Genomic DNA, 22,758 nt, shown 5'->3' with positions numbered 1-22,758 from the left:
TGATCGGCCTGGTTTATATGCTAAGATCCCCCGACGATCGAATAGGATAAGAACCCCCTCGGTGCACCTCATAGACCCCCATAGCCTTATTTTATTATCTCTCTTCGGTGATCAAGTGGCTGGTTGCCCTCGCCATTATGTTTTAGGACTGAGTCCCCTATTTAAGCTTTAGCTTTCTTGCCTTTAGTCTGTCGTTAGGCTTGTTTGCCCCCTTTTAATCCTCAATAAATTTTTATTTAATTTAAAAAAAAAAAAAAAAAAAAAAAAACGGTGTTCCAAGTCTTTGGAAACTAAGGGCTCGAAGGCCCGACAAAGTGGTTACGCCACAGGAGGTTTCCCAGATTCGAGCAAGAAAGGATTGAGGAAGCTGGACTCGGATAGCCCGAACTTCAGACAGAGGGACGAGGCTCGAAGACCCAAAGTCGGATTGGGGAATAGCCCCGAAATAAGGAAACAAGGAAAAAACTGAAAAATTAGAGCTCTGGGGGTGCCCCCTCTCCCACAAACTTGGATTTTTCAAAAGAGGGGGGTGACCCCCTTTTTATAGGCAAATTTTGGGTTCGGCGGCGCTGCGGAAAATGTGCGGGGCCGCGGCAGAGAAAAAATGAAAAAAAAATTAGATTTTGGGCGCCCGCGGGGCGGGGCGGCGTAATGCAAGGCACTACCTTGCAGGGCTGCAACCGTGATGCTACCTCGTGGGGTTGCATGGGCAGTCTAGGGGGGTCGCATGTACAATGTACACTTTACAGGACGACTGTAGATGTTTTCTGATAAAATGTTGGTTTGGGGGACATTTCCAATCATCTGCATCCGATCGCCGTCATTGCTGCGTGGGGGGGGGGGTGGGTCACAAAATTCCACGTCTACAAGGGGTGGATAGGAGAGAGATAGAGATAGAGAGCATTTCGTATCCTACGGAACCCGCTTGCTCAGAGAACCTTTTTCCAATTTTTTTTGCTCTTACTTTGACTCTTTTTACCATTTTCTTACTGTTTTTTTTAGGATCGTGAGACCTACTTGTGCATCAAATTTGAGTACCGGATAAACTACCATGTAGCATTTATGTTGTTGTTGCATCATAAAATTATAATGGTTGTTGCCTAGTTACATTTTTTCAAATTCACAAAAATAACCTCGCAGGTTCCTCAATACCATAACCAAATGAATCAAATGGGACCCTAGGCATAGGGATAGAGGATATAAAAAATGGATAAGAGGATCGATGTTTGGTCCTGTAACGTTTGCATCAGCACAGGGTTCAATGAGGGCACACAGCAGCATCAACATAGATGTAGTTTTTGATTTCATGGGGGACAGGGAGGTACTTTCATGCATTTTTGTGTCTGACACAAGAACCACTAGGCTAGGTAGCGTTCTTTTTCTCTACAAAAATTATATTATTTGAATAAAGGTTTTTTACATGGTCAACCTAGGAAGCTTACTTAAATGGCCTTTAAAAAACCTGTCATGTGGTAGATCAAATGAGGCCAACAATTTGTAGACAAGTAGACTTGTACTGGCTTTGCTCATATTTTACGAAACCGGATTGGCAAAAATCGAAAACGAACAGTACAGGATTTAAACAGTAAAAAATTCCAAATGGACAGTCAAATAAAACAGTCAAAAAAATACAAAACGATAAAAAACTAATAATGGAAGGTATAGGTTTTAAACGTGTATATTTCAGAAGGAAAGAGAATGCTTCTTTTTTTTTTTTTGGTTGAAGGAAAGAGAATGCTACCTGGATGTGTGAGCTGCACAAAATGCAGAAAACATGAGATACTGAATAAAAAACTAATAATGGAAGGTACAGGTTTTAAACGTGTATATTTCAGAAGGAAAGAGAATGCTTTTTTTTTTTTTTGGCAGAAGGAAAGAGAATGCTACCTGGACGTGTGAGCTGCACAAAATGCAGAAAACATGAGATACTGAATAAAACATTTCTCGTTTTTCATCTTATTCATAGTTTTCTCTTTTTCTTTCCTATTTTTAGGATGTACTAGAAGCTTAATAATTTTGTTTTCTTTTTTCATTCTTTTAAATGTATGTAAGACATCTTATATACATCAAGAAAACTCATTAGATTTTAATTGAAAATATTATTGTACAAATTTTATTTACAACAAGGCAATGAATGTATCACCTCTTTCTCTCTCTTACACACACACACACACACACACACAAACATAAGCCCAACAGTCTTAACTTTTGATGATGTGGAAGCGATCTTCAACCATCGTGGTGCTTGCACTCACAAACTAAAGATGGAAAGACAAAAAGAATCAAGTAAGTTCATTTTGTGAAGAAAACCGCAAAAATGGAAGGAAAAAAGAGGCTACGGATAAGGCAAAAACTTCTAATTACTATAGTTGGGAGGAAATTTGATTAATAAAATTTATCTGAAAAATATGCTCAAAATATAGTTAATATGAACTTGCTAATTAACTTAGGGCTATGGTCTCAATTGTATGAAGAATGTGGACTGAACACCGACCAAACTTATTGTAGGATCCTAACTATATGGCTTTCTCTTGATTCCTTTTGTTCTTGTTCTTGGCTTTATTAGCCTTTTGGTGTATTTTATTCATTCTTTTTAAATAAACTTCATTGCTGATTCCTAGCAAAAAAAAATAAAGACTATATGGCTTTCCATAAAACAAGGACATTATCTAAAATTATTTGGAAATACATGGTTGAGGAGTTCGAGTCTTGAGGGTGGTCACTTTGGCCCAAAATGCCAAAAGTTAGGACCAACTTTAGACTCACTTCCCCCCCCCCCCCCCAACATTTTTCTCTCCTCCAATTCTCTGCCCGGTTAGTTCCCCAATTCTTCTAACAAGGTGGGGTAGAATGACCACCCAACCCCTGCCTGAACACACCCCCGGGTGCGGTCCACCCACCCCCCCACCCCTATTAGAGGAACTGAGCCGTGCAGGGAACTGAAGGAGATAATTCCCCCCCCCCCCCTCCCCGTAACCCTTCATTGTCTAGAGTAACCAGGGTAATGGCCCTTTAAGGATATTATATAAAATATGTTGCTTATTTATTACTTGAATGATAGGATCATTTAACCAGGTTGGGAATTTTTTTCCCTTTTAGTAGAATGATGCATTTATATAGTTCTACCCAGTTCATTTCAATATAAGACTACTATCTTATGATCATCTTCCTCTATTTTTAAGTTTTTAATGTGGGCATCTGAACTAATCAATATAAATTAACTCTGGGAAACTTGTAGAGGTATAGAGAGACCAATATGTGGTCAAACTATACCACCATTTAGTAAATGAAAGTAGCAGCTTAAGTTTATCAGTTCTTAGTACTAACAAAGAAAACAACCAGGTAGCCTCTTAGTCTATGACCAAGCTACCCGTAATCATTGTTGGATTCTTTAAAGGGCCTAGGGTTGGTTGCTTTCCCCTTCTGGGGGATATTTCTCTGACCATGATATATATGTGAACCCCTTCTCATAATTGGGTCTTTGGCCCCAATAGGAATGTTAATGCAATTATTATTTGTTAAGATGTTAGTTTGAAGGAAGGATGTATACTATGTGGGGGATCTTTTTTTATAGTATTCATAGTTGTTAAGACATCGCCTAGGAGTCTATGCACCTTGGTCTCCTTGTTGATATGACCTTCTGTCCAAGCCCCTCCAATGCCCGAAAAAGATCCTGTGCATCCAGGCAGCCGGGCTGCATGTGCAGTGCCAGGCTCAAGGCGACGCGTTTTGACCGCCTTACCCCTGCTCGGGCAAGGCGCTTGGACAGGGGTAAGGCGGTCAAAGCGCGTTGCCTTGAGTCTAGAACTGCACATGCAGCCCAACTGCCTTGGGTCACATAGGTGTAGTGACAATTATGACACTATTTGAGTTCAAACAAAATGTTGCTTTGAATGAGGGTGAATAAAGAGGACCTGGATCTTGTGCATCCACGGAAATAGGGATAGCTGAGAGATGGGCTTTATAACTAATATTGGGATTTATTCACTGTTGTTCATGTGACACAGATTTTTTCCCACCGAGAGATGGGCTTCCTCAGTCAGACTTGCATATGAAATATGTCTTCATATTTTATAGGCTCTGCGTGAAGACATATTTTATATGCTCTGCGTTAGGATTTGAGGGAGATCGTCCCTACCTTGCTTGTCCGATCTGAGGAAGTTTTTATGACACCACCACCAGGGTTTAAAGATCTAGTGAGACCAAATCATGCCTGCCGCGTCCATCGATCATTATATGGACTCAAACAAGCCTCCAAGGCGTGGTTTCATAGATTATCAACCTTTCTCCTTCAATTGGGTTTTAATGCATCTAAGATTGATCCATCACTAGTCATTTACAAACAGGGTGTGCAAGTTATCTACGTTCTTGTATACGTGGACGACATCCTTGTTACCCGTAATGCTCCTACCCAGGTTACCGCTTTGCTTGCAAAGCTTATAGCTGAGTTCTCAATCAAAGACTTGGGTCCATTATTACACTTTTTCTTGGGCATTGAAGTGGTACCGCGTTCTAAGGAAATCCAGCTCTCCAAATCACGTTACATTCGTGACCTTCTACAATAGGTTGGTATGACTGAATGCATGCCTATGCGCACCCCAATGGCCACCACTCAAACAGTATTGCCTTCCGGGGGTGCACCTATGAATTACCCCACTCACTATAGCTCCATTGTTGGAGCCTTGTAATATGTCACTCTTATGCGCCTTGATGTTGTGTTTACTATTAACGAGGCATGTTAGCATATGCATGCCCCTACTGAAGACCATTCGGCTCTTGTTAAATTGATTCTTCATTATCTCAGGCATAGCTGCACCCATGGCCTTCTTGTTAAATGCTCTCCCACTGCATCTCTCCAAGCATTTTTTGATGCCGATTAGGTGGGCAGCAGTGCTGACCACCGCTCCACTGGAGGTTATGCTATATTCCTTGGACTGAATCTTATTTCTTAGTCTTCACATAAGTAGAAGACTATTGTGTGATCCTCAACTAAAGCAGAATACAAGTCTAATAGCTGATGTGTCAGCAAAGCTCATTTGGTTGGAATCTCTAATTTAGGAACTGCGTTATCCTCTTTGTGGTTCGCCAATTTAATGGTGTGATAACATTGGCATCACTTATCTATCCGTCAATCTAGTATTTCATGCACACACCAAACACATTGAAATAGATTTTCACTTTGTGCGGTAATGCATTGCCAAACGTTAACTATTTGTCAATGTATCTCTACCACGGATCAGCTTGTCAATCTCCCAACCAAAGTGTTATCTACGACACGTTTTCAGTTTATGCGTGACAAGTTGAAGGTTCAGTCATCCAAGACCTACAACTTGATGGACTATATTGACCGACTCATCTTTCCTAAGTGAATTGGACTCCTTATGGCAACCGGATATTGCTTTCCATATTCACATTGGAGTCTATCACATGTGATATGTATTATAGAAGATATCTCTTCTACCTTTTATATTTATCTTTCCATATTCGTTATAGTCAAGTAGGGTTGTACATCTCTATAAAATCTACCGTTGTAGATCATATCAATACAAGAGAAATACTAGAATTACACTTCCATTCCTCCCAACCCCCATACTCAACATTGTTTTTGGTTATTAATAAAATGAGAAAAGGTTGGACACACAGCTAGTGTCCACTATGTCTCTCGCTTCCCCCTTTTGAAACAACTCCCTGCCCTCCTATATAATACCGGCCCCCATCCCACACCCTCATTGGTGCCGCCCGCTAGCTCATCACACACTAGGCGTTGTACCTATCCTTCTCCCTAATAAAATTTACGTAAAGTTATGGGGTATAAACCAAAAAATGAAGGCATGAGCAAAATATGTTATGGTTGGGTCTATTAAGAACTTGATTTCCACAACAGTTCTATTTCTTTTCACCTCTCCTCTATGGTTAATGCCCATCAATCTCCATAGTTGAGCAGTGGTTACATGCCTTCAATTTCATTAGTTTCAGCATCTCCTAGTGGAAATAAATTATCACAATTTCATCTGTTTCATGCACTTTAGGATCATTATGGGGTTCATCAATTCCTACAAGTAAGGAGTGGTTACACTTTCGTACAGGTGACAAGCAGTTTCCTAGTGGCAATTAGCTTCTTCAATTTGTTATGAATCATAATAACCTTCAACTTCTCAAAAATCAAGCAGCACTAACTGTAATGGGATAGTGTGCCAATGGTATGTCAAATGCTGCATCGATACAAAGGACCCTCTACAAGAAATGCCTCAAAGGATATGGTCGTTACAACTTGATGTACATAAAAATACCCACTTAATGGATGGATGACACATGGATTAAGACAAATCAAGGCATAGCTAGAGGGACCCGTTAGGGAATAGACCCTTAAACATCATGGTCCAGGGAAAGTCAAACTTCTTTCAACAACTTACTCCCCACTACAAGTTACATTCCCCGAATCAAGGGAAGGACTACCCCCATTCTGCCATGCACCAGGGATATCCAAATCTCCCCAAGCAGGAAAGGACCTGACAACCATCCCTGCAACCACCTCAACAACTGCCCTTCCTTTATATAGTAAAAGGGGGGGGGGGGGCAAGGTATGGGACATTCTCAATCTCTCGAACTTACTTCTCTCTCCATCTACAAATCATTTGTTGCAAGGGTCTAACTTAGGCATCAGAGAGTCCCCCATCGGAGTCTGCTCCGGGTCTCTTCAGTGCTCTTACTCTTTTGCAGGCAATCCACGTCTTTTGGGCAGATTCCGACGGCAACACAACTCATTTGACATCTAGTTTGGAATCATACCCAGGTCAGTTATACACAACTCTTAATTCCTTTTGGGATTTGTTGGGTGAAGATGTGATTGTGGCTATGCAATGGCTCTTCTCTCAGTCTATTATGCCCAGGTCAATTAACTCAATGTTTATTTGCCTCATTCCTAAATCTGATATGGTCGTGGACTTTGGTGGATATAGAGCGATCGCTTTGTGTAATCTTGTCTATAAATTTATTACTAAGATTTTGACTAACCGGATCCAGACTGTGGTGGGAGATTTGATTTCTGAAAATCAATCAACATATATTAGGGGAAGAACTATTTCTGACAACATTTTGGTTTGCCATGATGTGGTGAGAGGTATTGAAAGGAAGAATGTTTCCCCTTCGACAATCCTTAAGATCGACTTGCACAAAGCCTATGATTCTTCGAATAGAATCTTCCTGTTCGATACCATGTGCCATATGGGATTCCCTTTGATATTTATCCAATGGGTTCAAGCCTGTATGGAGTCATCCATGTTCTCTATTATAATTAACGGGAGTCCGGCTGGGTACTTTGATAGTAAAAGGGGAATTCGTCAAGGGGACCCGATGTCCCCTTATTTATTCACTATTTCTATGGAGGCTTTGATTGTCATGATTGGTAGGTTGGTGCAGGATGAAGGATTACATCTCCTTCCCAATTGTAAGGCGTTGAATCTATCTCATTTGATTTTTGTTGATGGCATTATGCTCTTCATGAGGGTGGGTAGAGCTTCTATTTCAAATGCTTTGGAGATTCTTAGTTCATTTTCTACCTACTCTAGGCTGCAACTCAATAGAGCCAAATCCTCTATTATTATTGGAGGTGTTAATCAAGCTGTCAGGCAAGAGTTGGTGTACTTGTCTGGTTTTAAGGAAGTGCAACATCTTATTAAATATTTAGGGGTGACGCTACTCTCTGGAAAATTGAAGATTAGTGATTGTACTCCTTTATTCGAGATGGTTTGTAGGAAGTTGGAGGGTTGGAAATGCAGATTTTTATCTTACGCTAGCAGGATGCAATTAATAAGTTCGGTGTTACTAGGAGGTTATATCTACTGGTGTGGTCTCTTTGCCTTGCCAGGTGAGGTGATAAAAAAGTTGAAGTCTATGTTTGCCCACTTTTTATGGTCAGGTATGGGTTTGTAAAGAAAGATGCACCTAATTTCTTGGGATTCTACTTGCAGACCTACCATGGAGGGTGGATAGGGGATTAAAAGAATCAAGGACATGAATGGTGCAGGGATTGTTAAATTGATCTGGAGGATTATTTCCGACAAGGATAGCCTATGAGTCAAATGGGTGCATAGAAAATATTTAAAAGTTGAATCTTTGTGGATAGTGAGTGTTCTGAAGGATTATTCGTGGGTGTGGCAAAAAATATTGAAGTACAGAGACAAAGTTGAGCATTTGATCCAGCATAAAATTGGTAATGGTGAAGGTACCAGATTATGGCTTGATCCATGGCATCCAGAGGGTGTTCTCATCAAAGGATTTGGGGATAGAATTCAGTATGATGCAGGTTCATATAGACTTGCTTCTGTGCTTTCGATTTTAGTTGATGGGGGTTGGGACCTGGGACCAATGAAATCAATTGCCCTTGAGATTAGGTGGAGCCAGCTCGAAAATATTACAAGGCTTAATGCTTTAGATAATGATATTGTTGTTTGGAATGCAAATCCTTCAGGTCTCTTTTCTTCTAAATCGGCTTGGGAGCTTCTAACAAGGCCGAGTCCGAAGGTCATATGGGCAGCTGCTGTGTGGTTTCATTTGAGTATCCCCATGCAGTCCTTCACTTCTTGGAGATGCTTAGTCGACTCACTCCCTACATTAAACCAGCTTCAGAAGAGGAATGTTCATCTTGCACCATTTTGTTGCTTATGCTAGTCAAGTTCAGAATGTAGAAACCACTTATTCTTTGAGTGCAGTTTTTTTGGTCAAATCCGGAGATAAATCTGTCGGCTTTGCTCTTCTAGATTCCCAACTTTAGATTGTATGGAGGAAGTTGAGTGAGTTACTAAGAAGTTTGGAGGTGATCTGGTAGGAAGCATTGGCAAAGTGGCATTTTGTGCTACCATTGCTTACTTGTGGATGTAGAGAAATTTCAGGATGTTCCGGAACAAATCGCGCACCAGATCTGCTATTATTCATGGTATTTCTACTGATGTAAGGAATTGTTTTCACTCCATCACCCATAGGGGGGAAAAGATCCTATCGGAACTATTACCTTATTGATAAATGGAGAGGGGTGAATGCTCTTCTATTGAGCTAACTGGGTTGTTTGTATTTTTGTTTGCTTTCGAGCCTTTCTTTTGTGCCTCCTAGGCTGATTGGAGCCCCCTTCTTTGTATGTTCCTTCTTCTTGTTCTATAAATTTGATTTACCAAAAAAAAAAAATGTTTAGAATCATATATTTTTGTTTTTATTTCATATATGGCTGACTCCCTTTCAAGGAGGAGCCGATTCTTGATGTGTGGAACAGTTTGGCCCACTTCCATTCCATGGTTTCATGAAGCATTGTTTATCCAAAAAAATGTTTTTTATAAAATGGATTGTAATCTTAAGGGAGTTGCATCCGGAGCCCAAAATCCAAAGTTTACCTCTGTCCTATCTTTTCTTCTTCTTTTTCCTTCGTATTTTCTATTTTGAAGGTACAGCGTTCCAAGGTCTAATGCCCTTAGTAGTTTCAGGTATTTTGAGCAAATTACATGCACCCTCCCTGGCATTTGAAACAATAATAGAACACCACCTTAGTTTCACCTTTTACATATAACCCCCTGATGGCTTATGGTGTTAGTGAGCTGTTAGTTTTTAAAGTAAAAGAACTGTTTTACCCTTTTAGTTTAGTGGTCCTAAAACAAATTCAGTAATGACAGGGATATCCCCATCTTCAACCTCCGCCTAAAACAGAAAACGCAAGGGGTTTTTGTGATTTTCAGCCGTCGATTCCGGCTTCTCCCGATGGTATTCGGCCTCTATGATTCTGGCGAACGACGGCATGACTCCGGCGAACTTGATGCAGGTATCCGATCGTCGTTCTAATGCCCATAGGAAAACCTTAATCCGATTGAAACCCTAATAAACTCCTTTTAATGGCTGATTCAAATACCCTTAAATATGCGCCTACTATGGTGCTTCAAATGACAGCCATGGCTGCTGATCATGGTGGCCTTCGGCTGCCCAAATTTTTGTTTTTAATAGGACTCAATGGAAGAGCCATTGATAGTAAAACCCAAGAATCAAAAACCCTTGGGAGAACAGAGAACCTTTGTCATCTTCAGAGGGTAATGAGGCTGGCTTGGCTTGGCTATAGTAGAAGATAGATCTGGTTATGATGTTTGGAAGTTCATTAATGGCAGATTTGATTTGGTGGCCAAGTTTCAGTTCCTTAAAACCTCTATGTTTCGAGTAAATTATGGCCCTGAGGCTACTTTATTGGTGAATCGATCGATCTGAACAGTTTCTACTGCCATTGATTTACTATCTTTAGTTACCTGCTGGGTCGAGGTTCTTGTTGCTTCCATCAAACAGATTCTAAGCTTGATTTAATGGTTGATTGGTTGGTTTACATGTTAGAATAAGCATTTATTCTGGTTCCAGACAAGTTTCAGATTGGCTCATAACTCTGTTGGATCAGTTAGGGTTACGTATTGGATTGCTGTGGTATTACAGAAGCTTTTACTTTACCTCTATCATTCTATCCTGGTGGAATAGTTACTAATCAGCTTCTGTAACTCAATGTTGTTTTGAATTTTTGGGAGATTTTAAACTTCGTCGGATGGAGATCTGAGGTTCTTCAATGGAGGCTTCGATCGGTCGGTTAGGTTTTGGGAACAGATTAGTTTTGGGGGAGATGGGTTTGAATCCTATGCTTATGTTCTACAAGGGTAAAATTATCCATGGCAAAAATAGAAGGGTAATATAGCCATTTTCAAAATTTTAACTATAGCTAACGGTTTAAACTTAACAACAAGGATTTATTTGTAAGCCTCCCAAACATTCAGGGAGGTGCACGTAAAATGTAAAACTAAGGGGGTGTTATGTTATTGTTTCAAACACCAGGGGGTGCATGTAATTTGCTCTTTGTTTTTTGAATGTCTTTTCCTAGGGTAAAGGGTGATGGACTTGGTATGGGACATATAGTTTATTACTTTTCGTTTTTGTTAATGAATTTCTTCTCTAATTAGAACAGTAAAAGCAAAACAAGAAGTTTTATGGGAGAAAGTCTGGTTTCATTTATACTACTAACCTCAGCACTTAACTCTTGCGTTGTTGCCTGAAATCTTACATATCCAAATTCAGCAATCCTAACTAAACTCCAACTAGCAGCTGTAGCCTGTCCAAAGCAAACAACACATGATGATCAATACTAGTATGAAGGGAAGGCAATAGGTTTCATGTACTATGGATTTTGATGACCAGAACCTTACTGAAGAATGGGAGGACAATTAGGTATGATGGTTTTTGATAAGGGCAAGTGATAATGTTCATTAGGGAAGCAATAATCAAAACTCCAATAAGTAGTTATGTACAAGCATAAATCAATAATCTGCCACTGGCTTAAACATGACTTAAACAAGGTTAAGAATAAATTAATAACTGCATGAACTGGTGACCTTTACACTAGAAAAAGAAACCACCAAAGAAACAAGAGATGATACCCATTTACTTACATTGCTAGGGAACTGGTCCAGTGTGAATCCTGCCATACCAATAACTGCATGAACTGGAGCACTGTAATTTGTATTATCAAATGTATCAGTCCCATTTGCATCTTTCGTAGGCATGGCCTTGCAGTTATTTTGATAAACGGCACACGTTCTTTCATAGTTATGGACATGGCCCCATAGAGCTAGATCCACCTGATGATTCATGATCACAAATGTATCATATTCTAAAATAAAAAAAAAAAAAAACATTAACTGGTTCCATAGGGTACATTTAGGCAGCGTTTGGTATGCATTCTAGGTCGATTTTGCATTCTTGGATGATAAAAATAGTTGTTATTATCGCCCGAGAATGCGAAATCATCCTAGAAAGCATTCCAAGAATGCGTACCAAACACAGACTTAACTTACCTTGTAATCAATTAGTAAAGGCTCTACAGCTGCTACAAAAAATGGATCTACACTTGGAAGTACTCCTGATACGGAAGAATACATTGGTCTGTGTCTGCTTGAGGAAATGTTTCAATACATACTATTATTTCTTTCAAATCAAGAAATAATAAAAATAACATTGTTTGTTATACTTCTTCTTACCCATTGAAAATTAACCAAGGAGTTCTTGAACGGTTAACAGAAGCCATGTCCATTTCCATCCATTGGTACTGTAACAAATTTTATGTTAGTTAGAATATGATTAAAGAAGCAAATTTTAAGGAAGTATTGCTTAAACATGAAGGAACAGAAAGATGCTTTTAATTACCTGTTCTGAGTTTGAGGTCCAATCATGTTCAGTAGAAATCACAGTGAAATGAACCGGGCCTTGTTCTATGGAGTACCATGGCTTGTCCTTAGCAATAGTAGGCATAGGAAAATAGATTTCATAAGCTACTCCACATTCTCCACCTGAATCAGAAGTTATGTATACTGATCCAGAGTCTATATAATCTCTCTCATGGTTTCCAATTGCAGTCATGTAGGAAACATGAGATGCTAGTGGGACTATTTGCTGGAGGAAGAAATCCCATTCCACTAAGAAGCCTGTCGCATAGCTGATGTCTCCAATATGGAAAATGGAGTTGACATTGCCTGATGCAACTTCTTGGGCTATGGCATCTGTAACTGATATTGATCCTGGCTGTTTATATAAAAAACACAAACTCAAATAAGAATTTTGTGTATGTGTGTGCGTGTTTATCTTTCTCTATTTGAAAATTTTTGAGGTTTGACCTGAATGTAGTGCTCAACAGAGGCATCATGGGGAGCCTTCCCCATGTCCCCAAATGCAAGGAATCTAAGCTCAGTTGATCCTCCTTCAGGTGGTGTCCAAAATTGAATTTGATCACTCCAACCAACTGAATCACTGCAATGTAACATTAAGGTATCTCTTCTCAATCTAGATTGACAGAATAAATATTCAAAAAAAATATCACATAATTCACCTTTGGCTTCACTATAGATTTCTCTCTCTCTCTTTCTCTCCCTCTCTCTCTCCTTCTCTCTCTCTCTCTCTTCTCTAATTGTTTTTGATTACTTACCTTCCATATCTGTAGGAGTAAGTTGTTAAAGGTTGAAGTCCAGTCATGAGTGCAGTATGAATGTAGCCAGGGTCATGCCATCCAAAATCCTTGGCTGGGCTTGGTGTCACAGTACCTAAATTCCAATTTTGGATTGAAAAAAGAGTATCATTATTTTCTGCAATCTGCATTAACTTCCCCAAAAACAAAATCAGGAAATATTGATAGCTACAATACCCTTTATTATTGTGGGATCTATTCTCTATTGAACAATGTAGGATACTTGGACCCATCACAGTCCCTAACACCTTTATAGACCAGGTTACAATATCCATCATTAATTTTATTTTATTTTTTTTTTTGTTAGAAATATCCATCATTAATTGATTAGACCAAAAATTGGCTTGATTATTTTGTAGATTTACTGGTTGTCGAAAAATTCCAGACATAATTACAATAATCGGTAACTCAGGAAATAATCAGTAAATCTACATCAAATAGAGCGTATGCAGATACCTCAATACTTGTGCTTCTCTATTTGAGCCTTTTTTTTTTTTTTTTTTTTTTTTTTTTTTTTTTTTGAGTTGTAGATCATATGTTTCTTTCTTTTAATGAAAATCGTCTTTATTAAAATTAATATATATATATATATATATATATATATATATATTGGAAATTTTCCCTCAAAATTTTACTCTTCAAGAGGATAAGACTAGAATTGAATGGTTAAAATCATCTGATCACAAAATATTTGTCTTGGGATGTAGAGGAAGAAAAATAGTAGTGCAGAATCGGAGAATTAGAATGATGTGACTTGTCATTAATAACATCGGTTGACTTTATTTATGGTGAGAGTTACAATCCTAAGGCAAAATGGTAAAAAAGGAAAAAATAATAAAACCCTAAATTAACCTAAGATAAAACGATAATATTCCAATCTCATGGTTCTCAATAATAATTATTGCCAAAAAAAAATGAAGAATTGAAAAAGCAACAGATTAAGGACTCACTGCACATATCATTTTGTGTAAAAGTAGTAACTTGTGATGTTTGAGAGTTTCCAATCCCAAATTGAACTTGTTGAGGGTTTTGGTCTCCACTCACCCATGTTAATCTCATCTGCCGCAAAATAAACACAAACAATAGTATCTAATTAGTTCATAGTCACAGCAAATATATAGATCTAAATTTAGTTTACGAGATCAAGAAAACCCTACTTACTGATTGTGCAGTTGAATCCACACTTGAGAGATGACCATACAAAGGGGTATTTGGAGTAGCAAAGCTCACAGGGCTTGTTCGTTTTAAAATGCAAGGAGTATCAAATCCCCCAGTGAAGAACACAAACTCTATATCAGTTCTGATGTTAATGACATGAAATGTTAATGAACCACTGCATGTTTTCATTACACATATGTCACCAAGGTGTTCTTGGCATACGACATTATTGCAACCAAGATAATTTGGATCGTTCTTCACGTATTGAGCCTGTAGTTCAAAAGAATATCCATCAGCTTCATCTGATTAATTAGCTAGATTTCTTGTGTGTGTTAGGTATTTGATCGATATGTCAAAAGCTCCAGAGTTGATGGAACACATTAAATCAAGTCTTTTAACTTATCCCATACTAGGCTGACCCAATCTAGTGCCCATACATTTGAGTGGACCCCATTAGGCACATAACAATGTGGTACTTTCAGCTACTTATTCATTCCATATTTTGTTTTTATATAACATGTCTAATTCATGCCTTCCAAAACAAAAAATTAATCTTTATATTTCTTAACTAGCATTAAATATGTGCAATATATTTCTCCATTAAAAAAAACTGTGCAATGTGAGAAAGGTGTCTGGTATCCATCGAAAGATTTAAAACTCAATAAGCAATGCCACACAAACACCAGTAATCTGAATATGGAATTGCCAATCCGGCGTGATAGTGGCTAGATTGGGCTACTATCATAGACCAAATAATAGACAAACTAATGCATCCCTCTTTCATTGTAATGCCCTTGAAAATTGCATCAAACACTAGTCATTGTGATCATTGAAGAACTAAGAATGAATCACAATACATGGTGGATGATATGCCTGAGATACTTTACCAAATTTATAAAAAAAAATCAAGATTGTCCTCAATCTATCAAATAATTAACCTATCAAATCATTACTCCACGTGATAAAAAAAAAGAAAAAGAGGAGTTTAGGAGAGTATTTAATTAGATGAATTTAATTATTTATATTCGAAAGAACATTAAGAGATGTGTATGGATGATAGGAAAAGATACAATAACCATTAGGGAGAAAATGAAAGAGGGAGAAATATTTTAAGACCAAAAAGAAATGGAGTTATTGGTTCCTACAGGACCCACCTAAGGAAAGGCTTCTTACTGCGCAAAATATATACCGCGTGATAGCTTGAATGAGGCATGATTTTGTGGACAAGTAGACCCAAGATCAATCATTGACATGTCAAATTTCAGCTCAAAATTGAGTTTTTCAAGTGACAAAATAAAGCTTTGAGAATTTTTGGTGTGTATGGTTTATGTTGAGTGTCACAGACATGCATGGACACGTATGAAAATATTTTATTAAATGCGAATATAAAATTTAACGCACGATTAATCAGGATAATGTCCCATATATCATGAGGTCAAAATAACCATATCGTCTATTCACATGACACAATGAGGGTGGACTTGGTATGAATCTTCTTGGGGAAAAGCAAAAAGTGCTACTATTATTTGTGGAGGGTGCATAATGGAGATGAAAAGTAAGATTATTTTTTTCATATAAGAAAGTAATAATTTGGTAAATGAGGTACTTGGCTTACTATTGGAATAATATTACACTAGCCATTAATGACAAATTATTATTAAAAATCTTTGTTTTAATTTTTTTTTTAAACAATTCCATGTTAAATGAGAGATTTAATTTAGGGGAGTACGACTAAAAATAAGAATTTGATTGTAGAAAGCAATTTTCTTTTTTTTTTTTTTTTTTCCTTTTCTTAGTACTTAAAAAAGTGAAAAAATAAATAAAAATGGGGTACATTTAAGCTTTTTTTTTTTTTAAAAGAAAAAGAAAAACTGACTTGATATTAAAATAACGAAAAAAAAATGGTTGTTACCTTCACAGGATAATGGCAGAGAAGAGGAAGGTTACTAGTATCTCCAGTCTGAAGGTACATTGCCTCATTTAGAGGACAATCTGTGCCACTGCACACACACACAATCAAAAACCCTAAAATATTAACCCTTGAAAATAAAAAGAAAAATCCTGAAATTAGGAAAAAAGTGATTTAAAACAAAGTCTAATTTTCTTCTTTACACTTACTTGGAGTAAGAAGGTGAGATCATGGCAACCCAATCAGAATCTGCAGGTACTAAAACTCCACTAACAGTGACTGTTACATATTGCTCATTCAAAAGTCCAGACCCTGCAACTGAATTGATATTGATTTGAAGATATGGATTTGGATCATCACAATTCACTAAAGATCTTCTGTTCAATAACCGAAAATCTGATATTGCACTGTGACCTTGAAATTCTGCTATAGACCTATTAATCTGAAAAGCTGAAGAAGAAAAAGATGAGAATGACACTGTTCTTGCTGATGATGAACCAAACATGAAAAGAAATAAGAAAAAGAAAGAAGTGAAATTGAAGGATAGAAGAGAAATCATGATTCCCAAAGAAAAAAGAATAAGAGGAAGATTTAGAAAAATGTAAAGTTTGTTTTGTTGTATAAAGGTTCGTTATTTGAGTTCCTTAAAAATTGGCATGATTATTGCACTTTCTGCCATACACGTTCACAACAATTATTGTAGTTTAATTATAGTTTTAAAAAAGTCTTGCTTTGTTTGTTACTGAAGAATTAATTAATATGTCTCTGTGGTTTTCTAGTATAAAATTAGTGTTTGTTTTTTTTGAGAAAAATTTTCATACATGGTCTTGTAAACCGTGTATGTGAGAGGGTGGGAGTTTCAAGCCATTAATAGTTTCAAGGCATTCATTAATGGGTGGGTGGGGGGGGCGGTCCAACTCTTTGTGAGAGACCCTCTCACATACACGGTTTACACGACCGTGTATGAAAATTTTCCCTTGTTTTTTTGATAAAAATATCTTTTGAGACGCCAACCAGGAATTCAAATCGTAAACTTAATCGAATATTCGCATATGCCCATTACATATTTGATACTTATTCTCAGCGTTGATATAATTAATTTCTTATTAATTACTTAGTTTTAAGTGTTTGACCTCTTTTTGTTATTTATTATCTCGCAAAGTATTGATAAGTGTGTTTTTGTCGAATATTCTGCATAAGAAGATTGAGAGGAAGTGTGTAACCATGATTGTGATTCATACTGATTCAGATGGGTTGGCCGATCCATTAATTTGTCTCGTTAGGTTGAAAAGAGTAGGATTTCCTCAGTTGTTAACAACTTTTTCTTTAGAAATGTTCAAATTTTATTATTATTTTTTGGATCTTGCTTGGTGTAACCATGATTCCCTTGATTAAATCGAGCTTGGCACTAAAACAGCTTTACCCTTACGTAAGGTTATCCTCATTAATGGATTTTGTCTCATTTGATAAGAGTTTCTCTTTCTTATCGGTCACGGCTAGGGTGTCAATTGGTCGGTTTGGGTCGGTTTCGGTTTGGTTTGAATCGATTTCAGTGTGGGAATAGTTAAATTCAAATCAAATCATTAAGGAAAGTTCGGTTTGGCTTGGTATGGTTTTAGGTTTACATCGGTTTCTTATATTGGTTTGTTATCGGATTGGTATCAATTTTGGTTTCGACCCAGTTTGGGTTTGGTGTGCCATACATTTATATAAAACTGTAGAAAAAATAATGAGTCAAAGCATCTAGGGTCCATACCCGATTACCCAAGCCAAACTTGGGTTTTCCTCCAAAATCAAAAACCCTAACACCTACAATAGAGAAATGGAGAGGGAGAGATAGAAGAGTGTTTACCAATGGAGGGATTAGGAGCCAAGGCTAGGTTAGCCCCCTTGATCTCTTTCCTTCTCTCCTTCTCTTCCTTCTTCTCCTTCTTCCTTTGGCTTCCACGGCTTCCTCTTTCCTTGTCCGGACAGCAAGAGGGGAGGGATAGGTGGTAAACTAAGGTGGAGATGGCAAGTTTAATTTTCTCCCTTTTCCCTTTCCTTTCTCTCCTCTCTTCTCCCACGGTTCTTGGTTTGGAAAAACAGAATGAGTTTAAGAGCTCAAGTCTTCTTTTATAACTTAAAATGGCCCTTAGGGCCTGTTTGCCTAGGTCCTTAAACTTAAGAATCCATTTAATTCAAGTTTTGGGCCTTGTGGACCCACCCATTTGATCCAATATGGTGAGGGAAAGATGGGGGTGGGGTCCACCATGCCCAGAAATACAATGATGATGTTTGGGGCATGAAACATGTGGGTCCCACAGGAGTTTTTTATTCACAAAAGGGCCAAATAATCACGAATGGACTCATCAGCACTAGGTCCGTTTGTGGATCCGTTCCTGCTGAACAAAATAGGAGGGCAGAGTCTCCCAGGCATTGGCACCGAACTTTGAGGACTTCAAAGGAGTTGCGTATACATAAAATCTAGGGTTAAAAACTCAACCTTGGGTGGTGTCATTACCCATTAAGCCGAAATTCCACCCTTTTATCAAGCTTTCCCCTTGACTGCCATTGCCCATGGTCACAGGTGTTGACCGTTTGCAGCGTCACCACACTACCAATGAAAATTCAATTTTGCTTGGAAAATTAGGGTATATTTCGGGTGCGGGTGTAACACTGTGCATCAACGCCCTTCACGAACCGGTTCATCTCCCGCTTGGAGAGTCTCTTCGGCTCCATTATAATGTGAGGAGGCAGCATAGGAATGCAAGGCCTCTCAACACCTAGGTACCAGGTGTACCCAGAAGGCCTGGCAATGACCATGCGTTGAGGCACAAGTCTCTTAGTAGCCTCCAGCCAAACCTACACGCCCAATTGAAGAGTGTCAAACGGCTGCCACACCACCTGCCAATACAAACATACTAAGGTCAGTACCAAATAAAAGACAGAAGAACAAGAAAAGGAAAGGAGAATGTTTTACCTCCTGTGGGGAGAGTCAGTTCAACATCTCCCTGACCGCCTACACGGAGACGTTCCTCTGCTTGGGAGGGTGTTATCAAACAGCCACATCTCCGCCCTCAAAAAGTAGGTCTCGTCTTGAGTCCTCAACCTGGGAGCACGCACCTCCTGGTGATCATAGCACCAGCACTGCAATCAAGTCAAAAGAATGTCAGTACAAGTGACAAATACAAGCAAAAGCAAGCAAAATACAAGAACAGGATTGGAACGACGGATTACCTCTGATACGAATTGAACCAAGTGTCGTCGACACATTGGGTGCGTCGCATGGCCAAGGAGTCCAAAGTCCTCAGCATATGGGCCTAGCCCCCCCTCGGCCCGGCCCAAGGACTTCACCTTCGACAAGTCTCTAAGGTACCATACCATGGAGATGTGGATCCTCATGCCGCTACTGCTAGGTGTTCCCCAAGAGATAGAGGAGGAAACACCTCACCAGCTGGTCAATCTCCTCACGGTTGGAGGAGTTGGTCACCTTCTTCTTCTCCCTCTTGCAATGGAAGCCTTGCACCACCATATTTGAATATGGAGGAAGGGATCCGAGTTGTTTCTTCAAATCCTCCTCCGAATACTCCCAGAAGCCAGGGCACCCAGTCATCGCCTTACCACCGAATAAGAAGCCAGTATACAGAAAGTAGCAGAGTGGAGTGATGGCCATCTCACCTACCGGCAAGTAAAAGGTGTGAGTGGTAGACCACCACCTTTCCCCCAGAGCCTGCACTAATGAAGTATCGAAAGACCTAGTCTGCAAGAGAGCCAAGTCCTCGAAATCGGCCGCCGCTATCTGTGAAGAACAGCATCACAAAGCTGGTTGTACCAGCTCAAGATAAAAGAACTGGACCCATATTTATGATAGGTCACGAGATCGTACACATCAGAACAAGGCAAAACCCTCAAGGAGTCAAATAAAAATCAAGCAATACAGGCATATGGCAAGTAACCAAGGCAACGGTTCTCACAAGAAATTCGAATCAATACAAGTGATTAGTAAAGAAAACACATCGGTTTGGCATCAAGATGGGCTATCACACACATCGAAGCCCATAAACAAACCTAAGTTATCCCAGTGAATCTTAAAGGGCCGTAAAACAACAAGGTAAGCACAATGGGAAATTCACAAACATCACATAGACATGAGAAGTGTTCAACAAGGATCAAGCATGGTTTCCAAAGGGGTCACCCCATAAACAAACCTAAGCTAGGACGATCTATTCCCAGTGGATCCCCAAAGTCACAAATTCAATCAATCACATACAAGCATCACAGTAAGACAAAAACATTGGCATCATTGGCAATATAGGTAACACAGCACCAAGGAAGCACAAAACATATAACCTAGACTCTTATTCCCAATGGAACACAAACAATGAGCAATAAAATACAAGGTTCATACAACATAGACCTACGCCGAGCATCTACATAGCATCAAGAATGCCAAAATTCAAAAGGAATCAAGCCTTATCCTTAGAGGCTTCCACCCATTGTTGTAGATGTGCATGGGCATGCCATGAAGGAGATGCCCCTTGTACCAAGGAGCCCTAGATGTGTCCCCACAGTGGGACGATGAGTGGAATCATCTTCCTCTCACAGCACGATGCCTAGCTCGGCTACCATTTGGGAATCGATGTATCCCCAGACAGCATGGGCTACTTGCCCTTATCGCTCCTAGGCTTCGTAAGAGAAACGAAAAAGAACAAAGAGAAATCAAAGAAATCTTCACAAAGAAGGGGTTCCTTCGAATTTCACTCGATAGAAATGGAGAGGAGAAGGAAATGATCGTTTCAAGCACAAGAATGAGTGATTTGATGCACAATAGGTCTCACACAACACCAAATGATGAAGAACTCCTTTGGAAACCCTAAGAATCCAAAGAAAATCAAGTTAAAAAATGAAAATGGAAAGTGACCTTTCGTATTCATAACAACATTTTTGCACAAGTTCGACATCGAATAGGGTACCCCTCGATATTGACGCACTGTCGAGTCAAGCACTTCGATGTTGACGCGAGCTCTCACTGTCGAAGAAGCCTTTTCCACTGTCGAATTTAAAGTTTTGCCGCCAGATTCAAATTTGAACTAGTGGGTCCAACTCCATGTTGACATGGCACTTGGCACGCTAATGAGCACCTTACACATGGTCTACGCACGTAATGAAGCGAGATTCCTAATCTCTAATTATGCCCGCACAACCGGCGATTACCAACCTAGGATCTCAATCAGCGTATCTCGCACGCCCTTGCACCGGAGAAATTCCCAGGCTGCCCTCATCATGTCCAGAGCTGTAACAGCCACCTTTGGCAAATTATGAAATTACCCTTGCACCACGCCCTTTCAACTATGAATTATCCCCAAAGCGCCCATACTATTGGCGACCCCTTCATATGCACCATGCCCTATCAATGGCAATATTTTCCCAGTATGCCCGTACCATGGAAGATAATGTTTACAACCCCGATAGAAGCATCCATACTATTGGCATTCTCGTCACCCAGCCAGTGCAGCCTGTACTATTGGCCACCTGAGCATTAACACTACTGTTCAACTGATGGAGCCACCTGCGCAGCTATGCCTCTATCCCTCGCACTCTAGTGTCCCTAAGCAAGACACTGGCGAGTTTTCACTCAATCTGAAGAGAATTAGTGTTCACAAAATCACTTATTTGACCTACAACTATTGCACAGTTTTAGTCAAAGAGGGGCATTCTATAGATACCTCACTTTGTCTTTCCCCCGGAGGTTTCTCGTAACGATGATGAGCACCCTCCAAGGCCTAGATCCGTTGTATCTGTGGATGTAGAGTCAGTGTGCACTACTGAAATCCATTTACAGATCATCAATTCCCCTTGTCAGAGCCCAAACCAGAGCCTCTAAGCTTTCTAAGATCCCCTGGAAAAGCTAGCCCTGACCCAGACCCCTTGGAATTAGCCTGGCCCGGCAAAGAACCTAGCCCAAATAGCCCAATCCATCCCTGTCGACACCGAAGCCTAGATCGACATTCAAAGACCCTGAGTCAACATCGACCCTCCCTTCCATTGATATCGAGCCATGCCTCTCACTATCGGGCAGAACATTCCTATTGTCTAACTTACCTTAATATTCAAAAAAATCACATAGATAGCCGAAGCCATTCTTTTGATGTCGAGTGTTGTTCATCGACAACCACTGGATGTTGACCTCATCCCTCTTCGATGTCGACTCGACCCTAGTTCACTGTTGATCCTGTGCAAATTCGAGAAACCCAAACTTGCCATTTTTTACTCCAATCTCGATTCCTTTTGCGTCCTAATTCATATTTCATAACTTGGATCTCAACCCTTTCCGACGATCCGGATCAACCCTAGCATCCTTACATGAATTTGGGAGTACACACACCCCTCTATATCTATAAATACAACCCTCTCACTTTGAGGAGGGTCCCTACTTCATTGTTCCTTTGTCCTTGCTTGGTCTTGGGATTTTTCACTTCAATTGGTGCATGCTACTCCATTGCCTTGAGTCTCTAGTCTTTGGCCCCCCTACTTGGCCTTAGTCTACTGCCTCTCCCTCCTCTTGAGTGCTGCAATCCAACTTAAAACTTCAAGTTCGAAGCTTAGAGACATCAATCTGGTGATCTCGATGCTTGGACAACGAAGTGTCGCTTACAAAGAGACAAGAGAAGCCCCCTTATGAATG

General features: G+C 39.5%; 1 protein-coding gene across 1 annotated transcript; it reads right to left on the bottom strand.

The window, feature by feature from the left end:
- Positions 1-2,201: 2,201 nt before the first annotated feature.
- Positions 2,202-16,657, bottom strand: LOC122643436 (probable inactive purple acid phosphatase 27). Its single transcript, XM_043837056.1, has 12 exons — positions 16,301-16,657; positions 16,095-16,182; positions 14,186-14,452; positions 13,975-14,083; positions 12,986-13,100; positions 12,678-12,810; positions 12,211-12,585; positions 12,045-12,112; positions 11,862-11,955; positions 11,457-11,645; positions 11,033-11,119; positions 2,202-2,258 (listed from the first exon to the last, which is right to left on the bottom strand). The coding sequence occupies exons 1-12, from the start codon at positions 16,648-16,650 to the stop codon at positions 2,202-2,204; spliced, it is 1,932 nt and encodes a 643-aa protein (XP_043692991.1). The 5' UTR covers positions 16,651-16,657.
- Between the last annotated feature and the right edge of the window lie 6,101 nt (positions 16,658-22,758).

Source organism: Telopea speciosissima, chromosome 10 (genome assembly GCF_018873765.1).
Source record: "Telopea speciosissima isolate NSW1024214 ecotype Mountain lineage chromosome 10, Tspe_v1, whole genome shotgun sequence".
Lineage (NCBI taxonomy): Eukaryota > Viridiplantae > Streptophyta > Magnoliopsida > Proteales > Proteaceae > Telopea > Telopea speciosissima.
This window is presented reverse-complemented; position numbering and strand designations above follow the sequence as displayed.